The 23,000-nt window shown below is 25.5% G+C and overlaps 2 protein-coding genes across 2 annotated transcripts; one reads left to right on the forward strand and one right to left on the reverse strand.

The window, feature by feature from the left end:
• The first annotated feature begins 10,033 nt into the window (after positions 1–10,033).
• On the forward strand, positions 10,034–12,571 carry LOC101488651 (peroxidase P7-like). Its single transcript, XM_004502798.4, has 4 exons — positions 10,034–10,346; positions 11,342–11,533; positions 11,615–11,780; positions 11,860–12,571. Exons 1-4 carry the CDS (start codon positions 10,128–10,130, stop codon positions 12,249–12,251), a joined length of 969 nt encoding a protein of 322 aa, XP_004502855.1. The 5' UTR covers positions 10,034–10,127; the 3' UTR covers positions 12,252–12,571.
• Positions 12,572–14,576: 2,005 nt separating this feature from the next.
• Positions 14,577–16,082, reverse strand: LOC101488992 (LOB domain-containing protein 15-like). Its single transcript, XM_004502799.4, has 3 exons — positions 15,825–16,082; positions 15,319–15,568; positions 14,577–15,218 (listed from the first exon to the last, which is right to left on the reverse strand). The coding sequence occupies exons 1-3, from the start codon at positions 15,836–15,838 to the stop codon at positions 14,760–14,762; spliced, it is 723 nt and encodes a 240-aa protein (XP_004502856.1). The 5' UTR covers positions 15,839–16,082; the 3' UTR covers positions 14,577–14,759.
• Between the last annotated feature and the right edge of the window lie 6,918 nt (positions 16,083–23,000).

Raw genomic sequence — 23,000 nt, forward strand, 5'->3', positions numbered from 1 at the left:
AATATTTATAGATGCATTAAATAATTAATTCAATTAATTACTAAGTGTGTATAGTTATGGCATTAGTATGTTTGGTGGTTATTTTATTTTTAGTTTAAATATGTATTTGATCTTTGTAAATATACCACTTTTTGATTTTAGTCACTATAAATTTTTTTTTTTTAGATTTAGTCTCTATAATATCACAAACAATCAGTTTCGGTCCCTAAAAAAGAGCTCGTAAATACACATCAACATATCATCTTTTATGATATATTAAAAATTAACATGTTTTATATTATTAATTAATAAATTTATTTATTGATTATTTAATAATTGATGTTATTTTATAAAGAAAATATGAATAAACATTAAAAGAATGGTTTAGGGGTTTTTGGAAAACTCTTTGTTCTTTTTATGTTGATTTGACGTTAGGTACCAAAGTCGATTGTATATCATTTTAAAATATGGTATGCACGTCATAACAATTTATTTATTTTAAATAATTCTAACTGTTTACAGTGACAGAATGCAACATCATACAATGACGTCAGTGGAGAGATTTGAGAAGTCAACTCATAGATCTAAGACTTGTAATTTATATTTAGTGCCACATGATAAGGTCATGTTAAAGTTCGGTACACTATTTTATATCGGTGACATGCAACATGATAAGATTTGACTGCCAACCATTTGGTTTAACTTAGTTGAACTCCATTTGATTGAAATGGAGTAAGAGGCAAAGGGATTGAAATTTAATTCATAAGATAAATTAAAAGAAGTGTTGTTCACCCAACTATTCCAAGAGTTACATGTGATTAATTGGAAAGAAGTTTTCTACCTAAATAGCCGTGTTTTGGGTGAATCAACTCGACTTTCTCAAAAGTGAAATATGAATTTTGGTCTCACAAAAAAAACCTTTAAATGGGATTTTTCCAGAGAAAAAATAAAGGTTAAAATATAATTAGTAGAGTACGAAGTAAAATTTTACTAAAGAATTATTTCACTCACCTTCTCAACTTTACCTCCCATCCTCCAAAATACATAAAAAATACAATTTTATCCCCTATACTAATAGTCAACTTTACCTTCCAAAGTTTCAAATTTTTTAATTTTTTTTTTTGAAAAATTACATTTTCGAAATTTGACATTCGTCCAAAGTTTTGAATTTTTTATAAATATATTTAAAAAATTGCATTTTAAAAGTTTCAAAAAAAATTTAAAAACTTTAAGAACAATTGCATTTTAGAAGTTTAATATTCATCCAATGTTTCGAACTTTTGGAAAAATTGTATTTTAAAAATTTCATATTAATTAAAAAATTTGAAATCCTTTTAAATTTTTCAAAAAAATTGACTATTAAATAGTTTAAAATAAAAAAATAATAATAATTTTTTATGTAGTTTAGAGGGGTGAGATATAAAAGTGGGGAGGTGAAAAATAGACTCGTCTAACATAATTGGGTGGAGCAAAATAACTTTGGGCCCATCAAAATCTGGCTCCGATATTTGATAATCACGAAGTAAACTCTCGTTATGAAAAAAGTTGGTCCACTGGACTCGGTATTGTTTTCACAAACATGATTCACATTTCACATGGCATCACAACAATAAAATTGTTAAGTCTACTCCGACAATTGTATCTCTACAATTTTCTTTTATTTTTAAAATACTTATCTCCAATTTTATCTGTATATTTTTTTCACACTTTTGCACTTACCATAGAGATGAGTTTTATATTAACAACTATAAAGATGGTTTTTACGATGTTAACCACAAAAATGATTGTTACATTGAAGAAAAATATTCCAACAATTTTTATTGTATCCTACAATTACAATTGATGTGTATCCTAAAAATATTTCTCAATAATTTTATGTTTATTTCTTTTTTTATACTTTTGCACTTACCATAAAAATGAGTAGTCAAAAAATAAAAATAATTTTTATATTTGACAATGTAATCTATTTTCGTGATGACAACTATAGAAATAATTTTTACGATATAATTATAAAAATATAAATAGTCAAAATCATCTTTTATGGTACTCCTATTTTAAAAATTAAATACAGTAAACATCACTTTTACACTACATATTTTTTTATTATAAATAATTTAAATATACTTTTAATCTTTTTATTTTATTTAAATTTATTTTTGTTTTCATTTTTTTTAAATATTGAAAAAAAAATTAGTTCCACTCCATTTTGGATGATGCGACACTATCTCTCACCTATTAACAGTGTTATCATTGTACTCGTATAAAACACCACCAAATCATAATCCCAACCTTTTTTCACCATATAGCAAACATCAAACACCACACACTTCAAAATATCAAGAACAAAAACGATTGTGAGAGGGAGCATTATATATGTTGTTGCCTGAGAAGCTGTTGCATAGATCTAAGAAAGTAGTTGCGTAAATCTAAATCTTGTTGAATATATCGATACTAAATTAGAGATTAGTTGTGGGAAGTGAAATCGTACTCTTACGATAATTTATTTTTCTATTGAGATTCGAACAAACAAAATTAGGTATTATAAAGATTTGTATTATAGAACAAGAAAAAAAATATACTAAGAAATTTGGATAGAAGATGAGAAGAGAGAACATTGATTTTTTCTTTATTTTTATATAATATATAATTTTTACTTATTTAATTGTATAATAAAATATTATTATCTTATTAATTATTTAAAAAATATGTGGCGCAATGTTTGGGTGATGTGGCAACCATCCTTTGTCAAGTAATAATAATGCTACCAACACCCCTCAAATTGCTACTCACACCCCTCAAATATTAAAAAAAAAATACTCAAATTACCCTTCTCTTTATTTCATCTTCTTCATAACTCATCTTCTTCATTACTCATTTTCTTTATTTCATCTTCTTCATAACTCATCTTCTTCTTCATTCTATATTCAACACATTGTTCATCTTCTTTATATTCATCGTCAATCATCATATTCTTCAATCATCTTCATCAATCAAGTTAATTATATTATTCAATATAATACAAATTTCATCAAATTCGTAACGCAAATCTTCAAATAAACTCATATTTTCATACTTTATTTGATATTGTTAGGAATAAAGGACTAAATTGGAAAAAAAAAATAAAAAATAAATGACTAAAACGTTACCTGAAATTAAGTTAAGGGACCACAAATATAATTTAGCCTTATTATTATAATTGAAGTTTTTAGAGACTAGATCACAAAGTTTTTATTCTCTCAGTTTGAGATAAATTTTCCACGTTAAAAATTGTGTTTGTCTTATATTTAATTTTTTGTCAATTATTATTGTTATGTGAAATTATATTTTTTTGTTTGGTCATTTATCTTGATAGATGAAGAAAAATATTCTACATTATTAAAATAATTATCTCTGGTTTTTTAACATATCTCTCAATAATAACTCTTTTTTCAAATTATGACGTTGAAATGTTATATATATATATATATATATATATATATATATATATATATATATATATATATATAAATTATATTTTTGTTTGTTCAAGTTATGAATGTGAGACAGTTGTTGGTATCTTAATTATTTTATTTCATTTTAATCTCTTAAATTGTAAAGTTTAAGTATTTTAAGGTCTTGAGTTACACACATTTAGATCTTTTGGTCCTATTTATGATTGACTAAACTTTATAACGTAAGGTATCAAGGTTAAGAGAGTAAAATGTCTAACATTCTTTATAGACAAAAATATTTATAAAAAAAAAAAACAAACAAACAAAAAATTGTCTAATTTTTGGAATTCAAGGGACCAAAATAAAATGAAAAAACTTAAAATATTAAAATAAAATAAAAAAATTACTTAAGAAACCAAAATCATAATTTACCCTTTCCAATATTATAATTTAAACTTATTTGCACTTTTGATTTCATTCACGATAATAATATCTCATTTTTCATATCAAACTTTTTAGTCCCCCAATCTATATTTTTTTGTCCCAAAAATATGGATTTTTGCATGTTTGTAAATGGTATGATATTAAACATGGTAACATAGAAAAATACAAGTGAGTTTAGATTTATCCACTCATCAAACATTATAATAATTAATTTAAAAATAACAAAAAAAATTCACAAATCAAACATAAATTAAAAATTATTTATTTATTTATTAACTTTATAATTTAATATATATATATATATATATATTTGAAAATGTTTTTATTATTTTTTAATGTTCAATGATGTTGATAAATATAAATCTACTTGTATTTACGTTTAATGTTACACAACTTCAAAATATATTACATCTTCATTTTTTGGACCAAAATAACAACAAATATAATATTCGAGAGACTAAAAAGTTCAACTTCAATCACAAGACTTAACTCAACTGACAAATATAAATATTATTAGCTATAGTTGTGTGTCTATTAGATTCAAGTGATATTTATCACTACATCTGTAGACAACAAAAGTTCAACTTAAAAATAGAAACTCTTTACGTTAGTGTGATAGAATAGAAAAATTAAAAAAATAATTAAACATATTATTTATTTAAGAGTTAAATATGTTTTAGTGTTTATAAAATCTCGAGTTTTTAACTTTAGTCTTTGTGAAAAATTATAACTTTTAATCCCTACTAAATTATCTCGCAAGTAATTTTATTTTATGTTGAAATGGAACATGATTAATTATACTACTTCAACTTTAAATTTTTTTTCAAGCATATTTAGAACATTATAAAAAAATTCCTCCACAAAAATTAAAATTTTTTATCTGAAGACAAGTTAGATATTAATTTTTTAAATGTGAAAAATTCAAGATAAAAGTAACGAAACTATGAATTAAAAATTGAATTTGAACTCATTTGTTGAGAGAAGCTTTTTTAAAATGTTGAAAATATACTCAAAAAATTATTTAAAAATATATGATAACCTAACAATAAAAGTCTAAAATAAGACTATGCAGAATACTTTTATAAAAACGAAAAATTGTATTATTTTTTTAGGACAATTAAACTTCAAAAATTCATATTTTATAAAGACAAAATATATTTACCTCTTATATATATTTAACCCTAAACCGTGAACTATAAAAGGTTTGACCAGCTTTTCCAAAATTGAAACAAACAAACCTTTTTATTTATATGTTCAAATCTATATTATACATTAAAATGATAAATACATTTTTTGAACTTCAATAGTTTGCTTTATTCCCGTCCAATAAAAGTATAGTTGGCTTTATTTATTTGTGTTGTGAAATTTGACTCATTAATGTTCGAACAATTGTCAATATGAATGCACTCAGTTCGCTGAGATGCTCCCACGATCCTTTGAAATTTGATCAAACAAAGATAAAGGTGATTTTTAATCAATATTATATTTATTAGCAGCAAAATACAAATGAGAAGAAAAAAAAAAGCAGCAAAATTGAAAGATACTAAATTTGGTTAGTTTTCCTAATATTTGTTTTTTGAATTTTAATTTTTTTAAGTTATGATACTAAATTTATACAATGAAAATCATGGAAAGAATAAACAAACAGAAAATTTTAATAAAATAATAATTAAAATATACGAAATAACGAGAAAAAAATTTAAAATCGAAGAAAAAATCATAATCTTTATTTAATGACAATCAGTAAATAATATTACGTGATAAATTGTTACAATATATAACTTTTTTCTTCCTTCTTATAATCTTTAGTACATTTGACAACACTTTAATAGAAGAGTACAAACAATGGCATAGTTAAAAGTTAATATTTAGACAAATTTTGACCAAAATTCTAATATTTATATAAAAAAAAAATAAATAAACAAAAATAATTAATTAAATACCAATCGAAACACAAGGAATAACGTGAAAAGTTAAAATTTGAGAAAAAAATAAAGATCCATTGCTAATGAAAATTAGAGAATAACAATACGTACAAATTGTTACACACATATACCTTCCTCATATTCTTCACTACCCCAATACATCCACGCTTAGAATTTTTTTTGAACTACATAACATAAGAATATAAGCAGTGGTGAAGTCAATAATAAAATATTTAGGGAAACTTTGACTAAAATTATAATATTTATATAAAGGGAAATAAATAAATAGAAAATTTTAATAAAATAACAATCAAAACACACAAAATTGAAAAAAAAACTACAATTATTGTTTAATGATAACTAGAGAATAACACTACGTAAAAATTGTTATACACATAGACTTCCCCCATACTCCTCATGACCTTCGTACAATCACACTCCTCAAAATAAATATTTAAACTACAATCTCACAAAACTCTAACACAAAAATATAAACAGTAGTGGAGCCGATAATTAATATTCAGCGAGACATTAACTAAAGTTCTAATATTTATATAAAGGAAAATGCTAACTACATATCTTGAAATTTGTATCATCAATGTCTTGAAATTTTAAAAAGTAATTTTTTTAATTTAAAATTATTATTATTTTTTTCATTTTTTTTTTGCTTAACAAATACCCTAAGAGAATTTGTTAGCATGATCCTTATATAAAAACAAACAATCATTTTGGTAAACAAACAATCATTTTGGTTTTCTAAACATGTGAAATGCAACTACTATAGTATTGAATGTATCAAAATTACACACATCATCAAATCATTCTTTTATTTTTATGGATCAAATTGACTAATAAAAAAAAACACTTGAGAACTAAGCTAATTAATGAATGACACGTTTAAAAATTAAAATGACTAATAAAATACACACACATATATATATATATATATATAAGTATATTTTTATGTAAAAATTATTTAATAATTAACTTATCATGGATTTATATAATAATTAATTATATAATTTTAAAAAACCTATATAACTTGGAGGGATCGGGCCATCTGCCGGCCTCAACTTCCCTTCACCCCCGAGTATAACAGAATAAAAGAAAAAAAAAATCATATACAAATTTAAATTTTTTTTAACGGATATAATTTATAATAAAAAATTAAAATATACATCTGGCATTGAATTTTCTTTTCTTTTATAAATTCAAACAATACAAGATTATTTAGCCATGTAATATTTCAAAATACTTTTAACAAAAACAATTCCAATTTACCACATTAGACATGACAAACATGGCATCGATTAAACTTCAGATATTTAACTAATTTAAAATAGTAGCTTCAAAAACATCTATTTTAAAATAATAATTATTTGAAATTTAAAATGATCTCAAAATAAAATTGTTATAGTATATATATACTAACTGTTAAAACATATATAATTAATTTTTCACTAAAAGTTGGAATATTTTATGTTCCTTCATATCAAATATGATGAATGTATTATTCTTATTTATTTATTAATTTAAATGTTTTACTTTACTTTACATGAGTTGAAATGGTAGGTAAAGGTGTGATCAATACTAGCACTGGCTTAATCATTTTAAAGCAGTATCAAAGATAGTGGAGGAATTTTTTACCCAATAAATAATTCAAAAGTTTCGCAGTTGTGAATCTTTGTTCGCACGGCTTTTAGGGTCAAAAGATCAGCAAGCTAATCATAAATAAATGTATAAACTGACAATTGACAAAGTGAAACTTCTTGCTAATTTACTAAAAGGAGAAAGTTAACATCTTTTTATAAATTTTGATAAATGTTTGATTTATATATGTTTTACAAACAAACATTTCTTCTTCTTTTTTTTATAATTTTTTTATTGAAGATAATTTTATTCAAAATATATCAAATATTACATATAAATATATTTTTTAATATAAATTTAAATATTATCTCATTATGTTGTAAAAGATCGATCTTTTCGCTACTTTGATAGACAAAATTTCCTTTTGATTGTCTACTTAATCAATATCTTCAAAACACTCTCATTGGCAAGACCCTTCCTAACAAGTTAATGCATTCAATTATTTTAAAATTCAAATTTTACTTTTCAATACAAAAACACTTGTTAATATGACCATAATAATAATGTAATTTTCAACGAATTGATCACCATGCGGGCAAGGACATCAAGTATGGAAGTCAATTATTACCAATTATAAACAATAATACATTTAATACAACTTGAAAACTCAACATATTTTTGGTATCACAATAAATTTTCAGCCTCACCGTAATTATATAAGTCCATCGTTAAATATTGATCAATATTAGTAGTAGTTGTTAGTCATTAATTTTAGCATTAGTTATCTGTACTCTCTCTAGCCTTAAAAATAAGCAATCTTTGGTTGAGAAGACAATCTTTGGTTAAGAAAATTTTATGTATTTAACTAAAATAATGTTATAGTGAAAATTAGATAAGTAAAGAAGTTATAACTTATAGTGAAAATTCTGTTTGTAATGTCGAAAACTAGTTTATAATAATTTATAGTCTGTAGCTTATAAGTTATAAATCGGGATTAATCGGTAACAAATTAATAGTTATTTGTGAGTTTATTGTTTATCATTTTTCTTTCATTTTTTTTATTGTTTAACTAAGTTTTTTTCCCTTTTATAATTTATTTATTATAATTGATTTATTATAATTTAAAATAAATAATTAAAAAATATATATTAATAATAACTTAAAGTAAATGATTTAAAATAGTTCATTTATTATAATTTAAAATAAATAAAGTACCTAAATAAAAAATATCTGATTAATAGATAATTTATTTATTATAATCTTAAATTATTTATAAATAATTTAAATTTTATAACAATTAACATTTTAAATTAGATAATTTATTTTAATTTAAAATAAATAAAATAAATATTATTTACAATTTTTAAAATATTTTAAACTTTAATTGAGAAAATCTATTTTTAATTAAAAGTCTCATTTTATATTATTGTATATAATTGAACTGCTAGTTTTATCAAACTCTTAATTAACTCAACAACTATAAGTTAATTTTACTAAACAAAGCCATAGTATATTTTTAAACGCAATTATTATGACTGTTGTAGGCATCATTTGACAAACTAAGTAAAACTCGCGTTAAGACGTAGTAGACCGATAAACATACAATTATATATATATATATATATATATATATATATATATATTAATTTAGTTAACTTGCTTAGAAACCTAGCTAATCAAACAAATATTCTCATCGATCTGCACTTCTAATATTATTCTGTTAAGTCGAAGTCAATAACGAATGACTAAGTAATACTTGTATTACTGTTTTATTGGTTCATTGAATCATTGATCTATGCAGTCAAATTTTGCTTTTTTTTGTTGTTGCTATGTTCTGTCGTTTTGCAACTTGCATGGATAAATAGCAGGAAAATAAGTAAACTATTGTTTTAATTTATAAAAGTAAAGACGGTTATCAATTTAAAGATATCAAATTTATGAAATATTAAATTATTTTTAAAAAATATGTAACGTTAGTAAAAATATTCTCTTTCAACTTTATAAAGCAAAAAATTTTACGAAACAGTAGAAAAATAGAATATTTTAAATAATTTAATATTTTATAAAATTGAAATTTTAAACCGTTAGTCATTTGTAATTTTTTATTTAAATAATTAATAAAAGATAAGTGAAAATTGATTAATTAAATGATATTAATAATTAGGATAATATAATTTCCATTAATTAAAGATTGTATAGACTTATTTAATCAATTAAATAAAATAGTTAAATAGATAGAGTATCTACTTGACAAACCTATTTAACTAACTGGGCAAGAGTATGAGCAATCTAGAATATGTAATTAATGGGACCCTCAAACATGAATACGGTTTACCGAACAATTGTAAAAACATTGACAAAAGCAGGGTAGGGGAACAGAGTAGTTAGGCTCGTTGAAAAACGACGCGGGTTTACTTTGCACACTTTGTTGCTGTCTTTGAATTTGAATTGATCGAATCAAATCACACAACTAGAAACCCCATTTTTCTAATCCGTCATACTCATAAATTAATTATTATTTTGAAGTTTTCGTAACACTTTTTTGAAAGATCCCATAATTGCCAAATTTCCCCATGCATAGAAGAAGACTTGTCTATATTCTACGTGTGTTACATATTTGACGTACACAACCTTGGTCATTATAAATATGGAACTTGTATAAGTTGATTTACCACAATTCTCTTAAGGACAAAGAGAGAAACACTAGAGGTAGCTAAGTGAAACTGTTTAGTTAGAGGATTTATTTAATAATAATCACATGGCTGTGTTAACTTGTTCTAGATTAACAATGATTAGTTTGGGTCTGTTTGTCCTCGTTGTGGGAAGTGCCAATGCACAACTTTCTGAAAACTTTTACTCAAGTTCTTGTTCACAACTCTCTTCTACGGTGAAATCCACAATGCAATCTGCCATATCAAAGGAAGCCCGAATTGGTGCTTCCATCCTCCGTTTGTTTTTCCATGATTGTTTTGTCAATGTAAGTCAACTATCATTTTATTCTTGAGAATTTTTTCCGATCTACGATAAAATGGTGGATACCAATACTCATAAAGTAATAAAAATATAAAATCAAAATTCAAAACGTATATATAAAAAAAATATGTGACCGTAAACGATTGATTGTTAAGTACTAGCTACATATAGTCAACCAAAATCTAAGATAGTAAAATGCTCGCAAGTTAAAGAGTCAACTCGTTTAATTTGTTATTTTAGATAGATCAAATTGAGATTTTTTTACGGGACTATTGAAGTTGACTCGTTCCATTTAATCTATTGAAAAAATTAGACTTACAGGTTGATATTTCTAGTCAATTTAGAAAAAATGTTTTTTTTTCACTGTTTTATTTAATCACTTATTTTTTATGCAATAATTAATCTATTTTCTCGCTATAACTCAATAAATCTATTATCATATTATTTATATAATGAGTGTTGAATTAGGTTATTTGAATGAACTAATTTTTTGAAGTTTTTTTTACTAGTAAACTCATTTAAAAATTAATGTGTAATTTTTTGTCATTTTAACCGTCAATCTGTCAAGAGACATGATGATAATTTCAACTCATTTTCTTATAATCGATTCGTAAGTTCCTTTATTAGATGAGTTGATGAGAGGACGCTTGACTCGCTTTGTCACTCCTAACTTAAACATTTGAATGATTGAAAAAAATTTATAAAAATAATTTCTAACATAATCATAAGTTCACGAAAACATCTTTACTAAAAACACTTATATCATAAATATGTATGTGATTAACGTTTACTTAAATTATTTTTTATTTTAATTCAAGAGAAATGCTAACAAGTGTCCTTAAACTACTTGTTAAGACACTAAAAATGAAAATTTAATCTTAAAAATTATACATTCAATTTCTTAAAATTTAAAATTTTAATATTTCTTACACAATACTTATCTTTTATAATTCTATAAGGCAGTCGTTAGAGTGACATTTAATTTAATTTGAATTGCAGGGATGTGATGGATCAATTCTATTGGATGACACATCAAGCTTTACAGGGGAGAAAAACGCAAACCCGAACAGAAACTCTGCTCGTGGATTCGAAGTAATCGACAACATAAAGACAGCCGTAGAGAAAGTATGTCCCGGAATTGTATCTTGTGCTGATATCCTTGCCATAGCTGCCAAAGACTCCGTTGAGATTGTAAGTTGTCATATTAACCAATCACATTAAATCACTAATGTGAAAATTAATGAATTAATTAATACTTAAATTCCATTATAGCTTGGAGGCCCAACTTGGAATGTAAAAGTTGGAAGAAGAGATGCTAAGACAGCAAGTCAATCTGCAGCAAACACAGGCATCCCAGCACCCTCTTCCAGCCTCACTCAACTCACTTCAAGGTTTAGTGCTCTTGGTCTTTCCACCAAGGACTTAGTCGCTTTGTCAGGTATACTTACTTACACTCATTTAATTAACTAACTTTTTTATATCTAATAATTAACTTGCTAAACTAATTGATCAATCAGGTGCTCACACGATTGGACAAGCAAGGTGCACAAACTTCAGGGCACGAATCTACAACGAGACCAACATAGATACTTCATTTGCTACTACAAGGAAATCAAGTTGTCCAAGTACATCAGGCTCAGGGGACAACAATTTGGCACCTCTTGATCTTCAAACACCAACTTCCTTCGACAACAATTACTTTAAAAACCTTATTCAGAAAAAAGGTCTTCTCCATTCTGACCAACAACTTTTCAATGGTGGCTCTGCTGACTCCATTGTGACTGGATATAGTACTAATCCAACCTCTTTTTCCTCTGCTTTTTCTGCGGCTATGATCAAGATGGGAGACATTAGTCCTCTCACTGGATCCAATGGAGAGATCAGGAAGAATTGTAGAAGAACCAACTAATTTTTTAGTCTTAAAGTAAGGGTCCTAGTTATACACAGAAAATATTGTGTTTTAGTTATGTGTGAGGAATAAGTTGTTAAACATTGTGTCAAAAATATGTTGTTAAGTAAATGTTTTCAGTATTGTCTTTTTTATTTGGTGTACTGTCTTACCTAATTTATTTTGTTTTGTTTTTTTTCTTTACAAAACTGTAAGAAAAGGCTTAATTAATTACCCTTTATGATTACCTCAAGAAGGGAGATTAATTAGTTTGATTTTGATATATGATCTACAAGTTCACTTGTGATTTTCCTTTATGAAATTTTTTTCTTCTTTCTGAATCACCTTTATGAAGGGCTTTAGTGTTTTTTCTTCATTGCTTCTTAATTATGTTTAATTCGGGCTTTATACTTATTTATTTCCTTTAACTACATTTGATCATGCGTCCACTTGTGTGGTTACGCTGACAGGCCATAATTCAAATTGGGCTCTTTTTAATCGTAATCATTTTTTTACTAAATTAACCATAATCATTTGGGCTTTGAAGACGGATACAGAATCTTCAACAAAGTAGTTGAAAATATTTGCTCAATTTTGATTTTGATTTTTTTATTTTTTTTTATAATAAAGAAAATTTAGAATGAGAGAATGATGTTTTTAGTTTAAGGTAAAAATGATTGTTCAATTTTTTATTTATTACCTCAGTTCTGGCTCAAATTTTATATTTCTCCATATTACATGATATGATATCAGTTTTCAACGTATTTAGTTACTGTAACTTTTAAAATAATATTATGACTTTTTTTTTTTTATATTAAATATGGAATTCATTTAACTATTGATCTAAAGAACTACTATACCTAAATATTTTATTTTGAAGAGATACCGCATATATTTTCGATAAAATATAGTGTGATTATACATAAACATTTTATTTTAAAGAGATGCAATATAAATTCTCCATAAATATAGTGTGGGTATACAATTGAGTGACTAAAATATTTGTAAATATATATGTATATTTTTAAAATTTTGCATATACTTATTCATACAAAATGGTGTGAATAGATTAGAGTGTTTTAAGAGACTTACAACTTGACATGTTAAAGGTTTGAGGTATTTAATAAAAAATATAGACTCAGACTTTTCATAAAGCCAATTTCCTAAATAGATCAAGAAAATATTTTTTAAAGTGACCAAGGCAATAAAATAATATTTATATGCCTTCAATTATATATAGATACATTTTCATTCTAGTGTTTTGATTTTCATAGGATTTGATCAATTTAATAATGAATATATTGGTATGTTTATATCTTAATGTTAAATACACTTTTAAATATATTTCAGGAGACCTTTAAAAAGTCAAATTAAACTTTAAAAGTAGGTATATGCTAATTAATAGCTAACTACCTAGATTCAAACTTTTTTTTTCATGTAAGAGTTTCCATTTTGTTTTTTTTCTCGGAATTCTAGTCGGTGCTAATTAGCTTAGGAGGTGTGAAACATAGAAACCAATTATTGAACTGATTAGAAACTAACTGCCGAGGTGGTAGGGTTGTCACTACTCCATTGATTCAAGACTCACATCTATTAATTCAATACTCCTTATCATTTCTTTTAATTTTTTTTTCTTCACTAATATATTTTTATTTGTTATATTTTAATTTATTTAATTTCTTTATTAACAACTATTAATAATAATTTTTACTAAATAAAATTCATTTATCACAAAAATTAATAACTAATTATTTTCTTAATAAAAATGATATACAAAATGGATTTATCAGAAAGAAAGAAAAAACTATTGTACAAAGGGGGAGTGTCATATTGGCAAATGAGAAATTGAAAGAAGAGTTGAGTGAGATCCAAGAAGAGCTTATTCTTGGGATCCCCTCTCTTTCACATGCATTGATTATGAGTTCGAGAACTAAAGAAAAATGATGCAGCAAAACCTTTGTTAATCCAGGATCGAAACTATAGTATATATACTCAAAGATACACTTATGTATGTGAATGAAGAAAAAAAAAATCTATAAAGTATGGTATATATCGAAATAGTAAAAGGAGTTATTAAGTTGATGATTGGTTTATGTGAAGACTACATTAGGAAGATGCCACGAGTTTAAGCAATGATGACATGGGACCAATAGATGTCACATCTTTATATAAATAATGAAGCATTCAAAACAAAAGCAAAAATATGTATCTTTGTTGCTTATACGACTAAGATTAATTTCCTTCTCTTGGCGCTAATTGTGGAGTAGCTGAAATCCTCACGCCAAGGAAATTAATTGAAGAGAAATTTAAATTTAAATTGAAATAGTTCCCAATGGAGCATGACCATCCACCAAATACGTTATTACTTTAATGAGCTAAACTAGAAGAGAAGTTATTTTGAGTTGCATATTTGTGAGAGTGGCACAGATTAACACACTCACATGCATCTCACGTGCGCAATTAATACCAATTCCCAAACCAAATTAATTAATTAAGACAAATGGAATATATAATTGTAATTTTCATAATTTAACCAAAATAGGAAATATTATTATGATGTTCACTTGAAATTCTGCTATAGTTGTTGGGATCACTCTGTTGTTGGATGTATAAAGAAGAAGAGGAAGAAGTAATTGTAGAAAGAGGAAGAGGTGGTGGTGGTGGTGGTGGTGGAGGTAGGGGTGTAGTAGCAATATTTGAAACAGCTCCTCCAGAGGAATTAGGTAGTAGCATTGAAACATGATGATGATGATGATGATGATGAGAAGAGGGTAGTGATATCATATTCATATTATTCATGTTAGCTTCCCTTAATTTGTATTTAAGTATTTCACCTCTCACTACATTCAGTTCAGCTTGTAAAGATTGAACCTGTTGTTGTAATGCTGAAATTGCACCCATGCATCCATACACTGGATCTCTTAGCCTCACATTTGCTTCATAAACAAGACTATTTGCTGCATCTGCTCTTTGACACTCTGCTACTTCCTATATATATATATATAAAACACACATTCACATATACTTTTTATGTTTGTTATAACACCACAAATGCAATTTAAAATGATATATATGTTGAGTTGTTTACCATTAGCATCTTTGAGACATTGCTAGCACCAAAAACTTTGTGAACAGAAGCAAACTTGTGAGGCTCATGGGGGGAGAAATATGGAGAAAAGGGACACTCTTGAGCACATCTTCTTCTTAAAAGCTTACATGCTGCACAAGGGGTGATAGTATTTAGGGTTCCAGGAGGACCTAACATATGTCTTCTTCCCATCTGAGAAGAAACATCTCCTTCCCTCTTTATCTTCTTTCCTATCTCTTCAAATCTCTCCCTGCCATAAATATCATGTCATTCACAACAAATCTAACTACTTCGGAAAGTTTGAATTCTCAAAATTACTAATTACTATACTTAGTTATTAAATGATAACAAATGGTGAGTTTTCCAAAAGAGCTAAATCTAAACTTTGTTATTGAGCACTAATAAAAAAAAATTATAAAAAGAAAACTATAGTTGATGTGATGAATTAGAAAAAATTTCATGTTAGGATTAGCAGAGTGCATGTGCGTGAGAGATTTGTATGTTACCTTTCTCTGGACATTCAGGCATGCCCTCTGAGTATGAAGAAGCAGGAGTCACTTAGAAAATGGAGAGAGTTGCTAGCTACAGAGTCGAAGAAGAAGAAGAAAGGAAAATATTGGTAGAAAATAAGTGTACTAAAAGGCAAGGTATACAAAAGGATATAAATGTCTATCTATATATTTAATGTATATAAGAAATATACTCAATAGACAAGAGAAATTAAAGAGTGATATGGGAGAAAAAGATAATTGTTTTTTGTTTGTTTTTTAATAATAATGTTTTGAAGCTAGCTTTCTGGTTTATCATATGTACGAGGATATATTTCTTGAACTATATGTATATATTTTTACTACTATTAGGAAAGTCTAAATAAATTTAAACGCCAGCTCAATGAGTGGTTACTCACGTGTGAGTTCTTAAATGTGTTTTGACTTTGTTAATTAATTACTTTTCTGATTCAATTGCATCCATGCATGTGGTTCTTGCTTCTTATTGAGGTAGCTGGAGGACAGGTCTACCTTTTTCTCACTCTTTCTATGCTTATATTATAAATTGAGTATGTCTGTGTTAATATTATATATGCCATCTTATTATATAATTGATGGGAAAAAACTTTGTGTGTTAATTATTCTTCAAGTGATAGCCATTTAACAATTATAAATTTAAATGTTGATATGTTATCAAATATTTCAAAATAATTGACTTAATTTGAGATTGAAATGTTTATATAGTTTTTTTTTTTTATAATGGAATGTTATAGCTAGCTTCTTTTGAAATATTATAGTTTAGAGTTGAAGTTGTCAAATGATCACGGTATAAAAATTGTAAATTGATTCTTAATTAAAATCAATTAACATATATAGATGCAGATTCCATCGATGAATCTGAGATTATTTATTAGTTTTCCATAATATTTTGATTGTCGTGGTTATAATTATTCTATAAATATTTATATTACAATAAAAAGTAAAAACAAAATGCAGTCACTGTAGTCGAAATTATGATTGCAATTACGGATTTCAATTTAAATATTAAGAATTTCGGCTATATATAAATAAAGTAAAAAAACATAGACACCGTCTTTTTGTTTATTTTAGAGTTACTTGTAAGTTGAAAAGTTTTGTTCCCTCCTAATATAGCTGTTCTTAGTTTGGAAGCTCAAAATAGCATGAAATACAAACACCACATTCAATAGTTAGAAATCAATTGAGGATAAATTTGAAAGGAAGCATTGTGTAAATGAATCATGATGTACAAATATATTAAGAAACACACACTTAATATATATTCATTCTTTAAGTTGATTTTAATGGAATTGCTTTGAAACTTTGAAGCTAGATGATCAAAACGTTTCCTCCTTTATGTTACTGCAACAAGGAAAAAGGAAAAAGATTGGACATCTTTCAAGATAAGTTGAAGAAAATGACTTTTGTTAATAGTGTGATGTTTGGGACATCTCAACCAAGTTATGATGATGTGGAAAAATCATTTTCACAATTAATTAAGAATGTACAACCAACTCCAGTAATTTCACAACAAAAGACAGTTAACTGCTTAACTATATTTGTCTAGTTCACACAAAAGACATTTCCCTTGAACTACACCTTAACTTAATGCAAAGAAACCAAAAACTGCCTTTCAAATCATACATATATGATGATGATGATGTAAAGTCTAGAATGATTAATCTAAGTTGAGATGATGTGAGATGGAAGAGAGAGACCTAGAAGTAACTGATATTGTACTTTATCAGTGAAAAGAACCTAAACTAGATTATGCAGAGAGATTAGTAGTATAAATTAACCAAATTAAGTAATTGGAAGTGATGGGTGTCTATATTATAAAAAAAATAAAAAAATGAATAGGATATTGGAAAGTGTTGAATCAAAGTGGGTGGTGAAAGAGAGAATAGAGTTAATGAAATGAAATTACAAAAAAGGGAATGCTTAGAGTGTAAGGGAGTGGCACCATCCATTCTTGTTTGACCCGTATTTTCAGGCTTACAATTCGCACCCTTGTCCTCTTCTCTCACTGCCAACCCAATTTCACAATACTTATATTCATTTTAAACTATCTATCTTCTACTAATTCTATATTTATATCTATATGTATCAGGTCAGAGCACCAAACCCAGAAATAACCTACCATCACAATTTCTTCACCATTGCTTTTCTACTTTCATATGGTGCTTCAAAAGTTAACTCTGAAAAAATATACTCTTTTGTATAATTATTTTCTAGTTTTTGTAGTACTAATTAGTAATTATAAGCCAACATAGAACATTCATTCTCAAATTAAAAAAGATATTTGAAAAGGATCAATAATACATTTTAAAGTCTTGTCAAAGGTATACCAGCCCTCACCCTGGCTGAATAGTGAATATATATGTTCTTTTAATAACAAAAGAAATTTTTCACTATTTAAGAGATTAATTTCGTAGAACATAATAATAGAATAATGTTTTATGATTAAATATATTTAATTTTTAGAGTATTATAATTATCATAACAACATTTAAAGAATTTGAATCATTTAGGGTTTGTTTGGGTGTGATTGTTGGTTTTTAGTTTTGAAAATCAATTTCAAAACTAAAACTTGTTAGACAAAATGGATTGAGTTGTTTTTTTACTTAATTTTATTTTTTTTTAAATTTAAAATTAAAAAAATAGATTTTATAATTTTTGTTTTTATTTTTAAATTAACATGTTACCATCATTAACCATAAACAATATTCCAACATTTATCAATTACCTACCTCCAATCAACACTATTATTATCAAGGACCATCCACATCCGACCATCACACTATTGCCGAACACTTTTATCTTCACCAATCACTCATCTACGACCACCACCATTTATGACATCCTCCAATCACCATCTCCCATCACCAGCCTTCCACACCGACCACCGATCTCCCATCATCGGTCACTCACCTCCCACCACCATATGTAATCACATCCATCATCACCACCCTCCCACCTCTAGTCATTCTTATCACCACCGATCACCTACCTCTAACAACACTACTACTATCTTTGACACTCACCGCCACCACACCTCCAACTATAAAGTGTCTCATTGACCGCTACAATCGTCTTCAACTATCGATTAGTACTACATAATCATCTTGCACAACTATCATTTTTAACCACTATTACTAAAATTATTATAGTCAAATAAATTATAAATTTTACATTATTTAATGTATTTTAAAATAATTAATATTTTTAATTATTTTTACGTGTCGATATTTTTATATTTGTAAGTTCATAATGAGATAGGATAAAGAAAATAATTCAATTCAAATAAAATAAAACCTAAAACTCAACTAAGAATTAAATTTCATAATTGAAAAATGAGAACATATAACTAAAATTGAAAACTTAAAACTGGTTTTAGTTTTAAAAAATTTAAGAACATAAAACCAAAAACCACAATGAATGAGGCCTTATTTAAGCATTCCAAAATCCTTCAATAACACTTAATTTCTTTATTTTTTTTTTATTTAATTTTTTATTTAATTTTAAATAACAATTTGATCATTTATATCTTAAAATGTCAACAGAGTTATTATTTCTCTACAAAATCATAGAAAATTCATCAAAATCTTCAAACAAAACCCATAAAATTCAATACCAATTTCAAGAAAATTCATATATTTATCAAGTGCATAGCTCAAATATTCAAATAAACTCATATTTCCATCTCCAACAACATCAAATTCATCAAATAAATAATAAAAATATGAGTTTATTTGAATATTTGATGAAATTTGCATTATATTAAAAACGATAATTAATTTTATAGATTTTGTTTGAAAATTTTGATGAATTTTTTTGATTCGCTTCAAACCATGATATGTGTTGAGTCGGCTAGTTTGGATGACATGATTAGAGTTGTCAATAAAGCTCCAAAGTCCCATCTCAAAAATCTCATATTAATTTCCTAATATTAGCCCCTTCTTGAAATAAATTTTTTAAAGCCCCGACCTATTATTTCATTATTTTTTGTGAGCTTAAATGAGGAGTTCATTGACCTAATATTTTGTTAATTGAAATATTTTCTTTTAAAAATTTTGATATTTATTTTTCTCAAAAATTTTTGTGAACAAAATCAAAAAATTATTTTTCTTGAAAAAATCAATTTTTTTTCTCAGCTAAAAAAACTTCGAGAAAAACTTTTAAAAAAATTTTAATTTCTTTTTCATCAACAAAAAAAAAATTATCGAAAAATTTAACAAATAAAATAAAATAAAAATCAAAAAAAAAATTCAAAAAAATATCGATCATTTTTTTGAAAAAGTACGTCCGTAGGCCCACCTAAACCCACAAAAATTTAGGGACTTTTTGATTTTGGGGCCTTTTAAACTATAAAATTTTTTTGCCCCTCCAACATGTAGGTTGTGGCTAATAATTAGTGGACTTGTGAAATTGACAACTCTAGCCTTGGAGGATTCTACTCTGCACTCTCACATCTAAATATGTCACTCCCTCAATCAACGTGAAAATACAATTTTGTTCTTTATAAAACCTTCAACTTTTTTAACTTTTCATTTTTTTACCCTCTTTCCAAAATATTCGAAAGTTTTCAAAGTTTCGAAATGATAATTTCCAGAATTTTTGAAACTTTCGAACAATTTGAAACTTCCGAAATAGAAAATTCCAGAATTTTCAAAACATTCAAACAATTCAAAACTTTCGAAATAGGAAAATTTCGAAACTTCTGAAACTATCAATTTTGAAACTTATTATAAATAGTTAAAAGGTCAGGTTAGGCCAGACTTTGAAATGTCTGAGTCTGACCTACGATTAATTTTTTAGGCTTAAGTCTGGCCTACGACCTATGATAAGTTTTTTTTTTTCTTTTTCTTTTTTCAGTCTGGCTTGACCTTTTTAAAAGTTAAGCCTAGCCTGAAAGTCTATATAAAAGCCTTATTCACATTAATGATTTTTCTAACAACATGATTTTAAAAAAATATGAAACAAACACCCCTTTAACTGTTTCCTGAAAGAAACACACTCATTATTACCTCTCAAACAAATTCAGACATATTCAGTAATAATATAATTAATATTATTATCAACTTTGAAACACTTCTAAAGGGACTGCACCTATTTTATGCATTTTTTTACAAATTTTTTTTACAAATTCACATATACTGCTTTGATTTAAAATTTATTTTTATTTATAAAACCTAAAATTAGAAAAACTTTAATAGAGTTTCTAGAAGATTTTTAAGAGATTTTACAAAGACTAACTTTACTAAAGAAATACAAAGATAAAAGAAGAAAAAAATATTTTGAAGTAATAAATATTGAAATGTTACATAGTATAATAATTATATACTAATATGAACAATTCAACTTAATAAGTACAGGGAGAATATGGAAAGACTGAACTTAATAAGAAAAAGAGAAGAAAAAAACGGGGAGAATATGGAAAGGCTGCTCAATATAGAACGACTATTGATAGTCTAATTGATATGCTTTAAAATATGAAATAATATTATTAATAAATTTCTTATTGATATGCTTCAAAATAGTTAAATTATTATTTTATTTGTAATTTCTTATTTTCATTTCGAAAATTTCCTATTTCTATTTTGGAATTTTCTATTCCGAAAATATTAATTAATTTTTCTATTTTTAGAATTTTTTATTTCGGAAAATTCATATGTTTGAATCTTTCGAATTTCTTTTGAAAAATTGGAAATGACATTTTCAATGTTTCAAATTAATAAAAAAAAAAATTGAAAGTTTGAATTAATTTGAAATTTACGAAACTACCTTAAATAAAAGTTTATGAACTTTCAAGAAGTCAAAACATAATTTTTCCGAAAGTTTCGTAAACTAAATTTTTAAACTGTAATTTAAATTTCGAAACTTTCGAAGAAGATGAAAATTTTTAACAATTTAGAATTTTACTAAAATTTTGGAAATGTAAATATTTTTTTTCAAAATAATGGCATTATTTTTATAAAAAAAAATTATATTTCAAAAAATTTCTATTCTATTTCGAAAATATCTAAATTTCTGAAATTTTCTTTTTTGAAAATTTTCTACAATGGAATTTTCTATTTTTATATAAAGTAAAATGAGTAAAATAATCTCTTTAAATGTATTAAGGGGATGAGAGGTATAGATGGGGTGACAAATAGAAAACTAGACTTTTATAACAAATATGGCTTTTTCATAACATAACACGCTTTCATAGTTGACCAAATAAAAAACACTCTCATAGTAAGGGTCGTGCGTGGTTGTTTTTTTTTATAAAACCAAACCATATTCATTTTAAAACCAATATATGGATCTAGATTTATAACTAAATCCATTATTTGGTTTAAAATCGGTTATAAAACCAATTGTAAAATTGGTTATGGTTAAATAATCGGTTTCTAGTTAAACAACCGGTTTCGAAAAATTCAATTTTAAAATCGATTTTTTCTCAAAACCTGTTCAAATTTGATGATTTTTTAATATTTATTTTTTTAAAAATCATTTATTTATAATTTAAAAACTGGTTATTTAAAAAAAAAATTGATTATTTTTACACAATAAAACTTCAATAAAAAACATACATCAACCATACAATTGCTTTCTCTTGTGATTAAAATTGAACATGTTCAATTGCTTATAATAACTTGTGATTAAAATTGATTTATTACTAACTTTATTAAGAAAATCGATTCTGATTCATACTAGTTCAATAAATTGCTTATTACTAAAACCGTAGAAAATACAACTTGAAAGTTTCTTCGATCAAATTTAATAATTATTGCACCGTAATAAAACCATAGAAAATACAAACATTTGAAAGTTTGCTTTCAAAACCGATATGGACACCACCACCACAAGATTTAGTAAATTTAAAATATTTAATGGATTTAATATATTAATTTTTGTTTTGAGCTTTTATAATTAAGTTAAGTTCGAGCAATATCTAAATCTCAATATCATTTCCAACGTAACATATTAATGTAACATTTTGAAAAAAATTCATCATTTAAAAATCAATAATTTAAAAAATTGTATTTAAAATATTTAGTCTATCATATTTTAGTCTTTCTCAATAAATATTAAATATCTTAATTAATTAACTAGTTATATGATTGGTTAGTAATAAGCAATTGATTAAATGAAGTTAGTAATATCTCAATGAAGTTAGTAATAAATTGTTGA

The sequence above is a fragment of the Cicer arietinum genome, chromosome 5, assembly GCF_000331145.2.
Source record: "Cicer arietinum cultivar CDC Frontier isolate Library 1 chromosome 5, Cicar.CDCFrontier_v2.0, whole genome shotgun sequence".
NCBI lineage: Eukaryota > Viridiplantae > Streptophyta > Magnoliopsida > Fabales > Fabaceae > Cicer > Cicer arietinum.

Coding starts and splice junctions, on each gene's coding strand:
- LOC101488651 (XM_004502798.4), top strand. CDS start 10,128: ATGGCTGTGTTAACTTGTTCTAGATTAACAATGATTAGTTTGGGTCTG. Junction 10,347..11,341: donor TCCATGATTGTTTTGTCAAT/GTAAGTCAACTA, acceptor TTTGAATTGCAG/GGATGTGATGGATCAATTCT. Junction 11,534..11,614: donor CCAAAGACTCCGTTGAGATT/GTAAGTTGTCAT, acceptor ATTCCATTATAG/CTTGGAGGCCCAACTTGGAA.
- LOC101488992 (XM_004502799.4), bottom strand. Junction 15,219..15,318: donor ATGTCTCAAAGATGCTAATG/GTAAACAACTCA, acceptor ATATATATATAG/GAAGTAGCAGAGTGTCAAAG.